This window comes from Varanus komodoensis, unplaced genomic scaffold, assembly GCF_004798865.1.
Source record: "Varanus komodoensis strain SLA01 unplaced genomic scaffold, ASM479886v1 scaffold33, whole genome shotgun sequence".
Lineage (NCBI taxonomy): Eukaryota > Metazoa > Chordata > Lepidosauria > Squamata > Varanidae > Varanus > Varanus komodoensis.
This window is the reverse complement of record NW_025335817.1, coordinates 3044855-3060529: the sequence shown is the minus strand read 5'-3', so window position 1 is coordinate 3060529 and position 15675 is coordinate 3044855. Positions and strand designations below refer to the sequence as shown.

The 15675-nt window shown below is 52.7% G+C and overlaps 3 protein-coding genes across 14 annotated transcripts in view; 1 reads left to right on the top strand and 2 right to left on the bottom strand.

Moving 5' to 3' along the window:
• Window positions 1–1505, top strand: part of HERC1 (HECT and RLD domain containing E3 ubiquitin protein ligase family member 1) — a 78897-nt gene extending 77392 nt beyond the window's left edge. For all 8 annotated transcript variants that reach the window (XM_044438641.1, XM_044438642.1, XM_044438646.1 and 5 more), the window contains one exon: window positions 861–1505. In XM_044438641.1, coding sequence (XP_044294576.1) covers window positions 861–1046 — 186 coding nt within the window. In that variant the 3' untranslated portion in view covers window positions 1047–1505. The remainder of the gene's footprint in view (window positions 1–860) is intronic.
• On the bottom strand, window positions 1411–5424 carry FBXL22 (F-box and leucine rich repeat protein 22). Its single transcript, XM_044438664.1, has 2 exons — window positions 4026–5424; window positions 1411–2974 (listed from the first exon to the last, which is right to left on the bottom strand). Exons 1-2 carry the CDS (start codon window positions 4388–4390, stop codon window positions 2632–2634), a joined length of 708 nt encoding a protein of 235 aa, XP_044294599.1. The 5' UTR covers window positions 4391–5424; the 3' UTR covers window positions 1411–2631.
• Window positions 5425–5570: 146 nt separating this feature from the next.
• The window catches only part of USP3 (ubiquitin specific peptidase 3), a 31058-nt gene continuing 20953 nt past the window's right edge, over window positions 5571–15675 (bottom strand). For 4 of the 5 annotated variants that reach the window (XM_044438649.1, XM_044438652.1, XM_044438653.1 and 1 more), the window contains 8 exons: window positions 15412–15525; window positions 11173–11319; window positions 10393–10499; window positions 10229–10309; window positions 10023–10141; window positions 9387–9500; window positions 9218–9285; window positions 5571–8473 (listed from right to left, as the gene is read on the bottom strand). In XM_044438649.1, coding sequence (XP_044294584.1) covers window positions 8308–8473; window positions 9218–9285; window positions 9387–9500; window positions 10023–10141; window positions 10229–10309; window positions 10393–10499; window positions 11173–11319; window positions 15412–15525 — 916 coding nt within the window. In that variant the 3' untranslated portion in view covers window positions 5571–8307. The remainder of the gene's footprint in view (window positions 8474–9217; window positions 9286–9386; window positions 9501–10022; window positions 10142–10228; window positions 10310–10392; window positions 10500–11172; window positions 11320–15411; window positions 15526–15675) is intronic. The other variant, XM_044438650.1, reaches the window with a different exon arrangement.

Genomic DNA, 15675 nt, shown 5'->3' with positions numbered 1-15675 from the left:
GGGGGCTGAAGCTAGCTGAGATGTGAGTTCAGGGGAGTGCACCCTCCTCCTCTGGCTCATTTAGACGCTTCTCTGGCTGCTAATCCTGCACTGGAGCAGAAGCTCCTTTATGCTGGACTTGAAACAAGTTCCCAAGAGAAGCTTAAAAAGTGATGTTTATGTAGGGACTGCTGTACAGGACCATCCCAAAAACGTGGTGGCCCTGCCTGCTTAGTAGTTCCCACCTGTGGACCCCCCCCCCACCATCACCTTATTAATCCACAAAGAACGGTAATGGGCCGCTCCCTAATCCTGGCAGCCCATGGGAGCTCTCGGTCCTATTTCCTGGTTTAGGGAAGTGAGACGCGGATGGTGTGGGGGGAGGCCAGCGGGGCTGACACTAGGTCCCAGCACTGGTCTGTGCAAGGTGGTGGGGAGGGAACAGCCCAGGCATCACCTGGGGAAGGAAATCTCTGTGCACTGTGAGGAGGGACGGAAGCCCCTTCAAACTAGGAAAGGGTCAGGAGAAGTTAGGGGGTGCGCCTCTCATCCTGCCCCAAGCAAAGTGAGGCTGGAGAAGAGCGACCCACCGTGTAGGTGGTTGAAAACCCATACCCTGCTTGCCACTTGCCTTCCCTGCAGCCTCTTGAGTCGGGGGCGATGGCAGGAGAAGACCAGGCGGAGGAGGAGGAGGGCCTGTGGAGCCGCCCCTTGAGCTTTGAAGGTCCCGAGCACTCTGGGAAGGCTGGAAAAACCCCAGCCTGACTAGCTGCGTCTCCCACTGAGAGAAAGGCACCCTTGTTCGCGGGAAGCGCCTGTGACACCCTTTGCCTGGCTAGCTAACAGCAGCTGCCCCTTTTCTCTCGCCTCTCTCTCCGCAGCCTTACGACAGCTTGCCTACCTCACAGACGTGTTTCTTTCAGCTGAGGCTCCCCCCCTACTCCAGCCAGCTAATCATGGCCGAGCGCTTGCGCTATGCAATCAACAACTGCAGGTCTATTGATATGGACAATTACATGCTGTCCCGAAACGTGGACAATGCCGAGGGCTCGGACACAGATTATTAACTCTGTGGCCGGTGATCATCTTCCTTTCTCAGATCGTGCCCGATGTCAGACTTCCATGTTGACACCACTGTATGGTAACCACAGACGTTTTAGAAACATAAAACAGTGGCCACCTTTTTAGTTACTCTAAATGTAACAGAACTTAGGTGTGTTTATTTTTTGTGACTGTAAACAAAAATACAAAAAAGTGAGAACAGTAAGGTATTTTTTTTTTCCCTTTCCCCCCCAATTTTTTGTTCACTTTTGATAAGTTTGCATGGAGCCTTTCCGGTACATTTTTTGTTGGGAATGGTACACTGATAAGCCCTCCCAGTGAACATGAAGAGTTGTACATTGTGTATAATTGTTCATTAGAAAGGACAGCTTTACATGAATATTCATATATTTATTTTTGTTTTAATTTGAAATGCCTGTGCAGGGTTCCTTATGCAGAGAAAATAAAGCAAATTCAAGAACTGACGAGCGGTTTCTCAGTGATTCTTGAGTATTTGCAGCAGAGCTGACTGAGAACTGCCACTTGCCATGCCAAGCTTCCATTTACCGTATTATCTTTATTTGGGAGCTGCAGCTGGGTGAGTCACTCCTGGTCCCATTAGCTTGCCGACATCATTTTAACGGTTGAAACCAGGTACGGCGAGCAGGGCCCTATCTGGAAGGAGCCACTTACACCCATTCACATCATGGGAGGCATGGAACTCATTCCCGTCAGAGCCTACATAAAACATCCAACAGCGATAAAAAAGAGCATTTTGTCTCGCAACTTGGAGTATACAAAGTTCTACAGAGCATGTAGGCGCTACTCAGCCTTCTTGAATCCTGCACATAAAATCTAACTTAGAGCACTCTAAGAAAGAATTCCAAGATGTTTTGCCCTTTTGGATGGAGTAACAATGAAGACACAGCTTGTGATAGCTCTCTTTCTCTACCCATCCCAGAAGGGTTAAGTGGCAGTAAGGTATGGCAGGCTTCTGCCATAACATGGATCATAGCGCAGAACAGTATTACTGGACCTCTGGCAGTGGATGTCTGCTAAGATAAACCCAGCTGGGATAATTGCACTTAAAATGCATCTTTCATTTGACTGAACAACATGACTTGAAGAAAGTAATGCACTGGCACCGAGGTTAAAGCTACTGTGAGTTGCAGCAGGCCCCGTTCTTTGTAGCTTGGAGATGATCCTCCTGTTGGAATTTCAGCACCTGGTCAAAAGTCCAACATGACTTGAACAAAGAAGCTTTCATAAAGAGAACATAATTTGCTTGTGTCACATTGTTGGGAATAGTTTCTTGATCGTGTTGAACAAGCTTTGGTTACGCAAGGTATTACTTAAAAAAACTCTGCATGACCTATGAAAATGAAGCACCCTCTCATCATAAACATTCCTTGCGAGCTGGGAAACTGGATCAAAACTCTGACTCTTCAAACTTTTCTAGCTATATCCAAAATCTGGTATCACCCATTTTTGACAGTCATACTGCCGGATCCTTAAGAGCGGGACTTTGCCCTTCCCATGTTTTAGTTTTTATAGGCAAGTTTCCAGGTACCAGTTCTCTTACCTTGTGCTGGTTGCTGTAGCTGCACTGAGCTAGTGCCACAGCAGTTTCTTGAATGCTTTCTCGGATGCCCAGCCACCTGGGTTTTTGTCTGGGAGCATGTTTGCACTTCTTTCTGCTTTTAGAATTATTGAGGGATGCTTTCTGCAGACCTGCTGCAAACCAGCTTGGGTTACGTTCCTACAAAAGTCCACATGCAGAGTCTGTAAGGAGTTGGCATGGAGAATTACAGCTTCTAGCGTCTGGTCGGTAATCTGGACACAGTTTTCCAGCTGAAGAGTTTTGAGGCAGGAGCACCTCTTGAGAAGCAACGCAATGTAACTGTCGGTGACATGGCCGCATCCGGAGAGCTTCAAAGACACCAAGTTTGGACACCTGAAAGCAGAAGCACTGAAGGTTAATTTAGAAGTTGAGAACAAAGGCCATCTGTCTGAACTCAAATGCCCAAAGAGGAACTTTGCATAGCTGAGTTAGCCCACGCTTAGCTTTTCCAAATTCTGGCTCCTATCTACGTAACACACTAGTCTAGACAGGTGATGCCTTAAGGCACTTGCTGCAAAACTTGCACACAAGTTCTTTTGCTTTTCCTTCTAACTTACCCAGCATATTGACCCAATTCCTTAAGCAGACTGAATGTTAAACTAGTTAGACGGGCCTTCATTATGGGAGAATTGTTTCATGCATCTCTCTCCTGAGCGAAAGATGCATCTCTTTTTAAGCCCACTCTACCCAAGAACTATACGATTTTTATATGCACTAGACACACAATTAATACATCGAAGGTTGATTCCGCCGTGCACAACAAGAAGAAAGCCATCAAGCTTGTGCTGTGTATTTCTGACTATTTGCAAAATAAGGTTATTGGTAAAGATTTGTTGGGGTGGATACAGGCAAGTCACGGGAGGGTAACAACAAGCACAACTTCACAGTAGTTGTGATTGGTTTGTACCCATTTCTCTTTAACTCTGTTCAGGCCCATGAAATAGTTAAACTTCCTGATGAGAAACAGGAGGAGGATGGCTAAAAGCATGTGCCTTTAGCTGTGAAGCAAGAAAATCTGCCTGAAAAATGCTTGGAATGGCAGGGCAGCTGTGCTGCATAGCACTGGAAACTCCGTGGGATTAGACGAGTCCATAACTTGCCCTTCAGAAAGCTGCTATGCTGGATTTTTCATCTTAAAAGTAGCTGAAGAAAAATTCCTTAGAAATGAAAAACTGGGAATGGCAGTTTAAGCTACAAGGCCTTCAGAGTATTTAAAATGTACATTATACAAAGGTACTAGAACTCTGAAGCAAAGCACTTTTAACTCCAAATAAATTTAGAAGGAATCAACAAGCCTCGTACTCGTCAGCCCTATTGCAGCCAACCCAAGTCCCACCTCTTCCGCAACCCACCAATGCAATTTCACAGCAGCTCAGGAACTTACCTGTTGCAAACCTGGAGTAAAAAGTCATTGACTATGTGCTTGTGTACGTTGCAAATATCCTTCTGTAACGTGTTCTTCATCCAGTCCTCAACGTTGCACACTTTGACTTGGCTGGAATGCCAGCAGATGGAAAGGTGGCGCAAGGCTGGTCCCAGCACGAAGTTACCCTTGGTGAGCTCGGCAGGCGAGTGGAACTGCAGCAGATGCCACAGCGAGGGGTCCTGAAACACCCTGAGCAGCCGTTGGCACGTCTGCGCCAAGCTCTTCCTGCTGTTCTTGTCCAGAAAGGAGAAAATGTGCAGCAGGCACTCCCAGTTGAGCTGCGTGATGTGCATCGCCGTGACTGCAGGAGTTAAGAGCAGCATGCCGCAGCGAGGAGGCCCGACCTGCTCCCGAGGCACTCTTGGTGTCTTGCACAAATATGGAGAGGAACGGAGGTTATTTTGGTCAGCAGCTGGGAAGGACGTTTCAAAAAAGGGCAAGGATCACGGGGAGGCTGGTTGCAGCCGCAGCTGCTTCTCCCCTTGGAATGGCTACACTGGGGACAAAATGGCTTAGTTTAATCGAATCTTGCCTTAAAAGGATTTATTTGCCTCTGAGCTTGTGTGTGTTGTTCGGAGCCGATTTGTGCTTGTTTAGCACGCTGTTAGGGAGCTAGTGGCTTTGTGATCCTGTGAAACACATAAGGCTCTGAGCGATGCTCACGGCCCATGGGGCATTTTGAGAATGGTTGGTGACGTTGGCAGAACAGACCCAATGGGAGGGAAGTACTCCATCAGCTGCAGCGGGAACGGCAGGGATCCTGGCTGCAGAGCACTGCACTGGTCACTGCTAGCTGAGCAGGGCGAGCAGGAGAGCGTGTCTGCTGGGCCAGGAGGGGCATTTCCTTCCTGGAGGCAGCCCGCGCTGCTCTGAAACCCCTACGAGCCGCAGCCGGGTAGAGAACGGAGGCAGTCCTGACCCCGCAGCGCCTCCCTTCCGAGCAGACCGTGCAGGCTCCAAGGCCCCTTCTTAGTCACAGTGCTGGATTGGGTGGCCCGGGTCTCTGGGCAACCCCTTTCCCCATTCCTTTCCAGCTAGGTGCCGCCTCAAATAGTCCCACCCGGTCCCCAGGGCTGGTGGTAACCTGTGCTTTTGAGAACGCTCTGCAACAAAGGAAGCCTGACAGAGAGAAGGCAGGATGGGTGCCGGCAGCGCTGGCTCTGGAGGAACGCTCCATCCAGCCGTCCCAAACGATATGCCTGAGCAGGCCCATGGCACACAGGCAGCCGCTGTCCCAGAAGAGACTCAATGCAGCCTTGTGCTCTGTCCACCGAGGAGGATCCAGCAGCTGGGCCTATTCAACACGCGGTGTTGGCCAGATCCAGCCAGAGCATAAGCACAAAACACAGCTTGGCCCCCGTGCGTGTGCCGCAGCCCCATACCGCTTGCCTGGGGAGGGCAGGTCTTTTCTGCCCCCAGCAGCTGAGCCCCTCTTCCAGAAACCACGCAGCCTCAATACCCAGGAGAAGCGGCTCTTGACCCTCAATTAGCACATCCAGCACAGAGAGAAGAAAAGACTTTAATGGCAGGTTTTCCAGAGGGAGCAATGTAAGGCCCACGGCGCTCGCGGCAAAGAGAAGCGCTCGGCGGGGCCAGGCGAGGAGGCTTACAGACCAGGTTTGAACAGCAAGCAAACAATCACATCTATGGCACACCGGGACGACAGGTGGTCAGCAGACAGGTGAGCGCGGGAGGGAGACAAACACGGACCTGGGAGGGACACCACCACGCAGCTGTTTCCAGCCGGCCGCCACGAGCGCCTTAGCATCTGGCTGCACCTTACCTTTGCGGAGGTGTCTTTTTGGAACCAGCGACTCTTTGCACGACAGCAGAGCCTGGGCCCACGGACAGCTCGACAGTCTGAGCACCTCTGGAGGGGGCACTGCGCCTTCAGGGGCTGCAGGCGTTGGGGTGCAGAGGGCATACAGAGGGCCAGAAGGGAGCGCCTAATACAGGGGAGCCGGTGCTTTCTCAGAGCGCACCTGTGTGCTCAGCCGCGGTGCTGCATGTTCCCGCCAAGGGCTTTCCAGGCGTGGCAGTGCGAAGCCTAGCAGCTCATTTGGCAGAAAGGAAGGGGGGGATTCCCTTCGCTTTCCTATTTCAACAGAAGCTATAGAAAAAGGGTTAAAAATCCAATACTCCTTCGGGTGCAGCACACACCGAGACTGCTTCAAATCTGTCACTTTGACACAACTCACTGAGTAGAATCCAGTGGATAAGCAAATCTCCGCCAGGAAGAGAATAACGTGTGTTGCCACAACTCACCGATTACACTGCCGCCCATGGGTGTGTTCGTGGGGGCAGGGCGGGGGTCAGCTTGAGAAAGGGCTCCTCTGTCCCAGGCCCATGTGCCTGGGCTCCCATTGTAACTCGCTTCTGGAGCCGAACCAGCAAGGAAACGCGTCGCACCGACAGCACCACATTCCAAAAAGAGCCCACACCGTGTCCCGGGAAGGACCCCACTGCAGGAACCCGGAGGGGGCAGCGAAGCAAGGAGACGACGGAGGGGTAGCTCTGGGCGCCGCCACTTTTCTTTGCGGTGGTGGCTACCACATTGACTTGATTTTCTGAACCTCCGTTGGAAGGGGGGCCATTCATTCTGGTGCAGATCTTTGGTTGGATGCTTCCCATCTGCCTTGTAGATTAAACAAAGAGCAATTCAGGGCTCCAGGCCAACCTCAACAGCAGAACCTTCGGCAATCTGCATCTCTGAAAGCAACATTCAAGACGGGGGCATCCGCTTTCCTCTAGTCCTACCCAACAAAATTGCTGGCCTAGATGGCAAGAGCAGAACCAGAGGACTCTTTCAGTCCAGCACTGCAGAGTACTCTGCGAGGGACGGGCAGGCAAGGACACCAGCTTGGTGTAAATCACACGGGCACAGCCGGAAGCGGCCAGTTTCTCGCTCCTCAAAACAGCCAGCAACACCCGCACAGATCAGCTTTCATTGCGGCCCACAGAAAGCAAAAGAACGCCGCGGGACTGCAATCTCTGCAAGTTGTCCCAGCTGGCGGCAGCCTCACCCGTCGCCCATGAGACACAAGGCAAAGAGATGCCACGGGAAACGCAGAACTGAGACAAGCAGACGAGGGGGTGGCACACCTCCCAACCGGGAGCGCCACCCCGTGCTAAGGCTGGCCCGGGGCACACCTCGCCCCGCAGCCCTGCACTGGCCGGGCCAGATTTACAGCCGCCCAGAATTTCTGCTCGCGTGATGCTGCCTGAACGGAATTTTTATACATCCCATTCTGCCTCCAGAAAGGAGCGTCCAGCACATTCAAGAAATGATTCTATACACTCATCGAGAGGAAAGTCTACCAAAGTCACGTTTCCTGAGGTTTTCTGGTAGCTTAGTCACTGTGCTGGAGTGGACGCGGCAATTCCACTGATGGATTCAGTTCCATCAGAGCAACGGGGAGGGGAAGGATTCTCTCCGTGGACCCGAACCGCTCAACATCTGTCCTAAAGAGCAAGGACACGCTCTGCAACACTTCAAGAACTCCACAGGACCGCAGAAGGGAAGGGAGGAAAGACGACCCCCGCCTCCCCGCCGTGCTAATGGGCTTCCGCTTGTCAGGGGCTGGCTCTAACCTTTGGCAAGGTTGCCTGTTAAATTTCGAATCGCCTGCTACTGCTAACAAGACAGCCAGTTGCTAACGCATGGGGAACACTGAACGAGAGCAGACTCCATGGAGAACTGTAGCAGCAGTTACATGGCCCCCTTAACAAGACGACATTTCATCCTTTTTTTTTGAACAGGCAGCCAAAAATCTGTCCACAGGTCGTGCACTCAGGGCACGACCGATATTTATAACACCTTGATCTTAAGGGAAAGAGGTCTTGCATAATAGCTGAGAAAACTTTTTCATAATTGAGTACACAATTGTGCTTACTGAAAGGATTCAAGTTTCGCTGATGTAGATGTGCCTTTAGAAAGCAAACTGGAATATTCATATATAAAAGTCAAACCACTAAAGTAGCTCTTGAAACTATATATAAAATTTGAGTTAAAGCAGCGAATCAGTATCTGCTGAGGTTTTTTTCGGGTATCACTAACAACCAAGTTAGTTTGTGTCCATCTTTTAACAAATCAAATGCTACTACCAACAAAGTAAAACTAGAACCCACGAGAAAAATTTGAAAAGTGCACAATGAAATCAAGAGTCTTGGATCAAGTATCTGTGGAGGATTGGAAATGTTTTGTCCCGTGGACTTGATAGGCAAAGGGCAGGAAGAGGTATTAAAGTTTATCAGATCCAGGTCTGGCCTGTCGGTCCACGTAGAAAAGGATGTAGGCCTTGGCTTTCACCACCGTCTCCTCGTCCGTCAGCGTGACGGTGCTGTCGTTGAAATGGAACCAGCGGCCCTCGTGAGTTGCGTATGCCGTATAATGGCCGGAGCCCACCCTGAGAACATGACCAGACATCGCGTGAGAACAGGAGGAGAACCACGGGGAACCTCGGGCCCAGCCAGCTGCCTAGCCCCACGGAAAGCCAACCGACAGCAAAAGCACCCTCCGGTACAAGCTCTTTCCAAACACTACACTTCTCGCCAAGGGGTCCGAAGAAGCGCGCAAGGCCAGCACGTCGGTCTGCTGTTCAGACCAAGGCCTTCAGCAAAAGCTCTGCTTCTCATTCCTGATTTTAAGAGGAAAGGCGGAATTATACCAAGGACTCTGGAGAAGCAGGGGGGACACTGACAACCTCACCTGTAGATTCGTACCGGCTCAGACCTGTGTGAAAAGCCAGCACCGTGCCAAGCTTCCTCACATTCCCCGGCACGTGCCGTCTACCCTCCTGTGTCCTCCAGAGGGAATTTCGGGACCTTCAGGATAACGCCTCCCACTGAAGCAGCAGGCAAGAACTGGCTGCACGGGGTGTTCCTTGGGGTGGGGTGGGGGGTGTCCCAGCCTTCCCAGAATGATCTGAAGCAATTCTGAGGGGGGCACTTTCTACAATTGCTCCATTCTCATTTACCAAGATAAAATAAAGCAAATCCCGATCTTCTCCCCTGCCATGATGCCTGCGGTGAGCGAGAGACCCACCCCCTGCCTCCTGCCAGCCTCCTGGGGGAGAGCCCAGGGGTCTTCGAACTAATCGCAAAGGCGAGGCAGCCCCTCGGCACCCTCTCGGGCGCGCGACCGTACTCACCCTGATCCGTGGTGCACCACCACAGCCGCAAGGTCATACAGGCAGCTCTCGGGGCCACTGTTCTCGGGCTGCAGGGGGGAAGGGGCAGGGGGACAAACAGAGAGAGGAACTGAGACTGCACCAGCGCCCGGGCCCTCCCAGGGGCTATTCCTCGTGAGGGTCACTGTACCTCCAGCAGGTAACACTTCATGTCTAGGCCTCTCAGGGGGAATTCGACGAACGTGTCCACTTTGTTCCGCAAATAGGCTGTCCAGTGAAAGCGCTTCAGGTGTAGACACAGCACCTGAAGTGTTAAAGGAGGCACACAAGCCAAGAGGTTATGGCGGAGGTTCCTTAACGGAGAGGTGCTACAAAATCCAACCTCTGGCGCCTCCACTGGAAACAGGAAAATGTGCAGCTTCACACTCAAGCCGTCGACAGTCCCTGGCAGCCTTCCCCCGAGGAAGCCACCCGATCGTCTTCCGGAGCCGAAAGTGAGGGGGAGGAGGGCGGCTGCGCAGCAACAGGGGAAAGGAGGCAGCTCTGCCAGAGCGCGGGTGGCACGTGGGCCCTCGGGAGAGGCCCAACCGCATACGCCCACCTGGGGGGCTGGCGGGGAGCAACAAGGCAGCGCAGAAGGAGCGTTCACGCCACAGAACCTGTGAGAGCAGAGCACGGCTTCTGGAGATGGAGCGGTTTGTGCACAGGCGTTAAGAAGGAGTGAGACAAAAACTAGAGGAGCCGTTCTGCAGCCCCAGGTCACACCCACAACCATGGCTGGGAACAGTGGCTGGACACTGGCGGTTCTGTTCGGATGCCTCCTCACCTTGGGTAGCTTCTGAATCCAGAACTTCTTGGTGGACTTCTGCTTCTTCTTGCATTTGTGGCACATGTACAGCTCCGTCTCGTCGAGTTCTTCCAAGTCTGTAAAACTGCGGAGGCAGTCTGCCATGCCGCAGAGCCCAGAAGAGGTTAAGCGCATCCAGTACAGAAGATGGACGACCAAAACTAAAACGCGCATGGCAAGCTTACCCCGCAACGTGCATGTTGGTCCATTGTCTTGGTTTTTGCTACGCTTGTTTCGGAACTGGCTTGGAATATCTAGAGAAAGATCTTAAACAGAAGAATTCCACATTAGTTTCTCGTGTCAGAAGTCTTGAGTGCCACTTTCAGGATATAAACTTGGCATATTTTACCTAGGAATGGATCAAACTTTCTGGATTCGGTCCCACATATCAAGCAGTTGACTTCATTCTGAAGGACGCCTCCAAAGATAGCTGTCACAACTGTCGAAGTGCCGTTTCTAGACAAAGCAGGAGAAGAAACTCGTCGGACTGTATGTGGAGCTGCCTAAGAGGGCCACAGGAAGCATTACTCTGTTGTGCCCTCTGAGCCCCTTCCAGTTTCACAGAAAAGAACTGGAACGGCAACTTGTTTAAAGAGGCTGGGCTGCTGACATTGCCCTACCGGCAACATGGGTGTTCCAGCCGAGCCCAAGCGCCAGAAAGATAAACTGGTGAGGAAACGCCAGTTCCAGGGCAAGCACAGGCTCTGGAAGTGGATCAGCTGTGTCCCAGATGGCTGACAGTTACGGAGGAGGAAGCAGACAGGAGAGGGGAGCTACTGGCTGCAGGCTGCCCTCTGCGGGCTCTTCCCCAGGGCTCACGGCTCCTGGGAGCGAAGCAGCTGGGGGAGTGCATGCATGGACCACGACCAGGACCAGCGAGCTGCCAGAGTCTCTCCCTCGCAGGCCCAGGCCCCGGATAGTCTTGCAGCGCTGCCCACCCCCACTCTTGCTGACTGTTCCTGCCCAGGCCTTCAATTCCCCTTGGCTGTACGATTAGCACTTTTTGTTCTACAGTGAGGAAATGGTCCCGAGGAACTTTTCAGATGCATTCACAGGCTCTAGCGACACATCTCATGAAGCATCCTTTGGAGGGACGGCATGGAACAACGCTGCGGAAAAACTGTCTTACATGCAGCATCGACTGCCAGCCGTGAGACCAGAATTCTCCTGCAGGATGACGGCGCGGGAAACTCCGTTGAAGCCTCCCTGGAGTTCCAAGTGCAGATGGTCCAACAGGTAGCGCATGAATTCGTGGGCATCTTGTTGCTGGTACCCCCTTAATGCAAACACATCCGTGAATAAAGAGGCTGCTGGCGTTCTGGTGCAGAATAACACTCGCTCATTAAGACTGGGTTCGCCCTGGCAATTTCAGATGCATTGCCTGAATTTGTAAGAGTTTCTTAACCTACAAAAACACGTGGGACGAACTTCCCATTTGGGGTGTGTTATTTCATGGCCACTCCTGTGCTTCCTCGCCTTTTTCGAAGTGTGGGGCAGAGCTATGCACACAAGAGATACTGTGTATGCAAGAGGGTAGCTAAATTGTGGGCTCATTCAGTGGGAATCGTTCTTGCACAACTGCACTCACACTCCCCTTTCAGCTTTCCAAGGTGCAAACATCTGGGGGTGGGAGGGAGAAGGGCACAGCTGATTATCGGTGTGCAACCCCGCAGGGCAGTGGGCGGGCCAGGGCAGCTCTTCTGGTGTCAGATAAAGAGGGGTGCGTGGCTCTGAAAATCACCAGATGGGCTTGTCTGCCTTACTCCAGGCAAGCTCTCCCCGCAACCAGCTGCCTCTCCTGCCTGCTCCCCCAATACCAGCACCCAAGTTTTCACGGAATCGTGCGTCTATGTAACCATGCGCGTTAACTCAAGAAAGTGGGGCAGCCCAGACTGCAGCTCTCTCACCAGGATGAAAAACGAAGGGACCAACAGGGGGAAGCGGCTTGGGGAGCCTCCTGGGGGCGCTTGCAGACCACCCAGCCAAGAAACAGGAAAACCCGAAAACCGACTCGGCACAGGCCACCGCAGGCACGTTTGCAGTGACGTCTGTCTCGCCGTAACACCGGAGTAACATCCTTCCTAACACAGAAACGCCTGGAGCACTGCTTTACTGCACTCTTGTGGTCGCACTGCAAAATCATGGGATCGGAATTTCTGCATGGTGACCGCTGCACCCAATCAGGCTCCAGAACAGCTATTTCTACAGCGAGCGCTTTCCCCATCATCGGGAAGGCCACACGGTGCCTCCCCACGGACCCCACTACCAGCCTCCCTTGTCTTTGGGGCTGCGGCACCACGAAGACCGGTTGCTGCGCGCTTCACGCCACGAGGGTGCATTTCGGCTTCCTGGGATCTGTGATCAATTAGAGCCGGCAAACAATGCACTTTGCTCCTGGTGAAGCCAGCACTCAGTCTGTGGCCTTGAGTGCAAGTTCTCTGGGACCCTGACCACAACCGTCTCCTGAAAGCGCTTTGCTCTTTCCCTTTCAGACGCTCACCCTGGGAGCTGAAGCCAGCAGACGGGCTCCCTGTGGCCACCCTGTTGAACCTGCAGGATAACGGAAGCCTTTACAGATACTTTTTCAATAGCCAGCTACCGATATAATCCCATATCTTCTGTTACTAGACTAAGTTATTTTTAAATCAAGTGTGTGAAGAATAGGAAACAAGCTGCAGACTGGTCACAAGAAATCCTCCATGCAGCTTCTCAAATTAGGGCCACCAAAAAGGGCCGTGCCCAATTAAGCCAATGCTTCACCGCCTATCAGCTCTACCGTTCCAACTCCTCTAGTGCAAGCAGACAGCATCAAGCCATGGCGTGTGCTTTTGGAGGGCAGGGAGACCTCGGATCCAGCGCTAGGCGAAACCCACATAACACCTGATCCTGCCTCAGACACAGCGCTCCTCAAAGCAGCTAGTTTGCAAATAGGATTAGCAAATGATCGTCATCAAAGGCTGTCTCAAACGATTCACATGCACGAATCGGCATACGGCTGACACAACAGTAATGCCCGGCCTTTCGTGGGGTGCACTGGCGTAGGCTGCTGCGTACATGACGGAAACCGTGTGGCACCTTAAAGAACAACAGTGTGCGATGGCTTAACTAGGCCCCCTTCAAAACTGTTCTCCTCTACAGGCAAGAATAGAATCGGTGGCAAGAGAAATACATGCAAAAGGACCCAGTGAAAATGAAATAGCAAATACAAACTGGCCGGATGTTTCGCAGCCTTGTCAACGGTCACTCCAGTTGTTTGGTGTTCACTGACGCCTGCTGGAATGGTCTGCGTTTGTGGTTTGGGCTTCCCTTTTGCTCCGGCTGCACTGCTCAGTTTCCTGCATGCCCAAGAGGGGGGCCCCTGTGGCCTCCCGGCTGCCTGAGGGCAACGTACCACATCTCTTGCCCACGAACACCTGCATCTGTCACTGAGGTGGCGCACGGCCGGCCTGTGCTGAGCTGCTGAGTCTAAAAGGGGTGCTGGTTTGTCCACAGACGCCTGGCATCGCCTGGCTCAATGCACGTGCCTCGGTCACCACGAGTATCGCCAATACTTCTGTGCGCACAGACAGTTTTACACCGCACGTTTCCGTAACTGACACCGAGGCTGCAGGAGCACGTGGGCCGTTTCAGTGAAAAGCGCACAGACGCCAAATGTCTGAGCGAGCTCCCCGTGACAGAGCCCCTACGTAGCCAATGCTGCAAAAGAGCCCGGCAGGAGATCTTGCCAACGTGCCATGTTCGATCCTGCTGCACGGGTGCATCTGAAGAGGGCACCTCCTGCGTGCAAATCCACGGGGGCACAGCCCTGAGGACGAAGCTGCACCCCTCAGCCGGCGCAAAAGGCCTCAGGTGCGTCAAGTCTGAATGTGCGCCAGGCTCTGATGGAGAGGGGTCCGACAAGGACACGGAGGGGCCGTTTGTCCCGCCCCCGCCTTCGCCATGCAGGCCAAGCAGTACCGGGACAGGCAAGCTGCTCCCTGCTCGCAGCGCCGATCCCAGGACAGCCTCGCCTCTGCCCAGCCAGGCCTTGCATGTGACAGGAGGATGGGGGTCTTATTTGAAGCATGGAGAGCAGGCCCCAGGAAACCCAGCATGTTCTTGGTATGGTCCCCTCCCGCCTCGGCCCACGCCCTGCAGCACCCATGCACAGCACCCAGTTCCCACCGCCCTTCTGCTTGCTTTGCTCTGGAGCCAAGCAGCTGCCTCGGGCTGACGCGCTCCATGACACGCACCTCGCGAGGAGCCAGAGGTGGGCCTCTTGCCGCCCTTTGCCACGGCCCCCCCTCACTGCAGGAGCGCTGCCCTCGCCACCTCACCACTACTGGGGCCAGAGGGAGGCGAGGCTCCAGTGAGAGGTGCATGGTCCCTCCCGAGGGGAAAACCACACTTCCTTGCTGCTGGAATACATCCCTTCCCACCCACAGGGCAGCCCTTTCTGTTAAAAGCAAATGAACCCACAGTGCTGAAAATCTGCTAGAGCAACTTTGGGGGCAGAGCCCTTGCTCTGACTCCAAACAACTGGCGAGGAGGCGGAGGAGGAGGAGAGCTGGCCAGCAGTATCATGGGAAACACGATCAGGGCTTCTGCCCATTGCCTGAAACCACTGATGCTAAACTTCCTTGATTCTCATTTGCCCGGGCGCCCGGAAAGGGCAGGCGGCCTTCTGCTGCCTGGGTTTCGCAGGCTCTGGGTTCAGAGCATCTTTTCAGCACTGCTACAGGCGTTAACACATTAACAGAACATCTTTACTACCTGAAAAGGTGGAGCAACTTACCTTCTGCACAATTAATCCTACTAGGGTTCAGTGCTCCTTTGAAAGAGGTTCGGGGGCCGGGACAGGGAGACCTTGGAGAGGAACGACACTTGGATTTACTTGTGAGAACTACTCTCTTTGACAGCCTGGGTGCAAAATGCCTACTGCACACAGATTTATTCTCTTTGCACCACTTAATTTACAACTACGATGACAGAAACTAGTTCAGTATTGAGAGAATCAAGGAAGTTTTGCCCAGTATGTTTTGCTTAGGCCTACTGGAGCTGAGTATTTCTACCCGCAGTTCCTCCCATAAGCTGAGGTTTGGATTTGCTTGTGAGGCCGTAGGTCGTATGGCCCGGACTGAGATCTCAGCAAGTCTGAGCACGGCTAGACCTAACCAAGCAAACAAAAGCACTCTCACTTGCTGTCACAGCTCCACCTGCACCCTGGAAGAGCAAGAGCCCGCTGACAATTAGTGGGCACAGTCCTGAAGAGCGACAGCTCTCAGAGCGAGGTAACACAAAATTCAGCCAACAAAAATGCCTTCCTTCCAGGGAAAGTCACTGATGCACAAAGTCATTGTTGCTGTTACTGCTGCTTCCCAGGACTTACCTAAAGTTTGGCATGATTTTCCAAACTACATAAAACAAAGATTCAGGGCTGAATGCTGTCTGACTTCCTTGCCACAAAGCACACAGCGTCTTCCGAAACTCTTCCACCAACGAACTGGGGAAGGAAATTGAAAGCTTGTTGTTAATCTGAAAATCTGTGCACAGAATAACTAAGACTCCCACTCAGTTTGTAAGCAACCTAGCCAGTGTATAGGCAGACAAAAATCGGAAATTTCAGAATACAGAACAAGGGAAAGCTATGTAA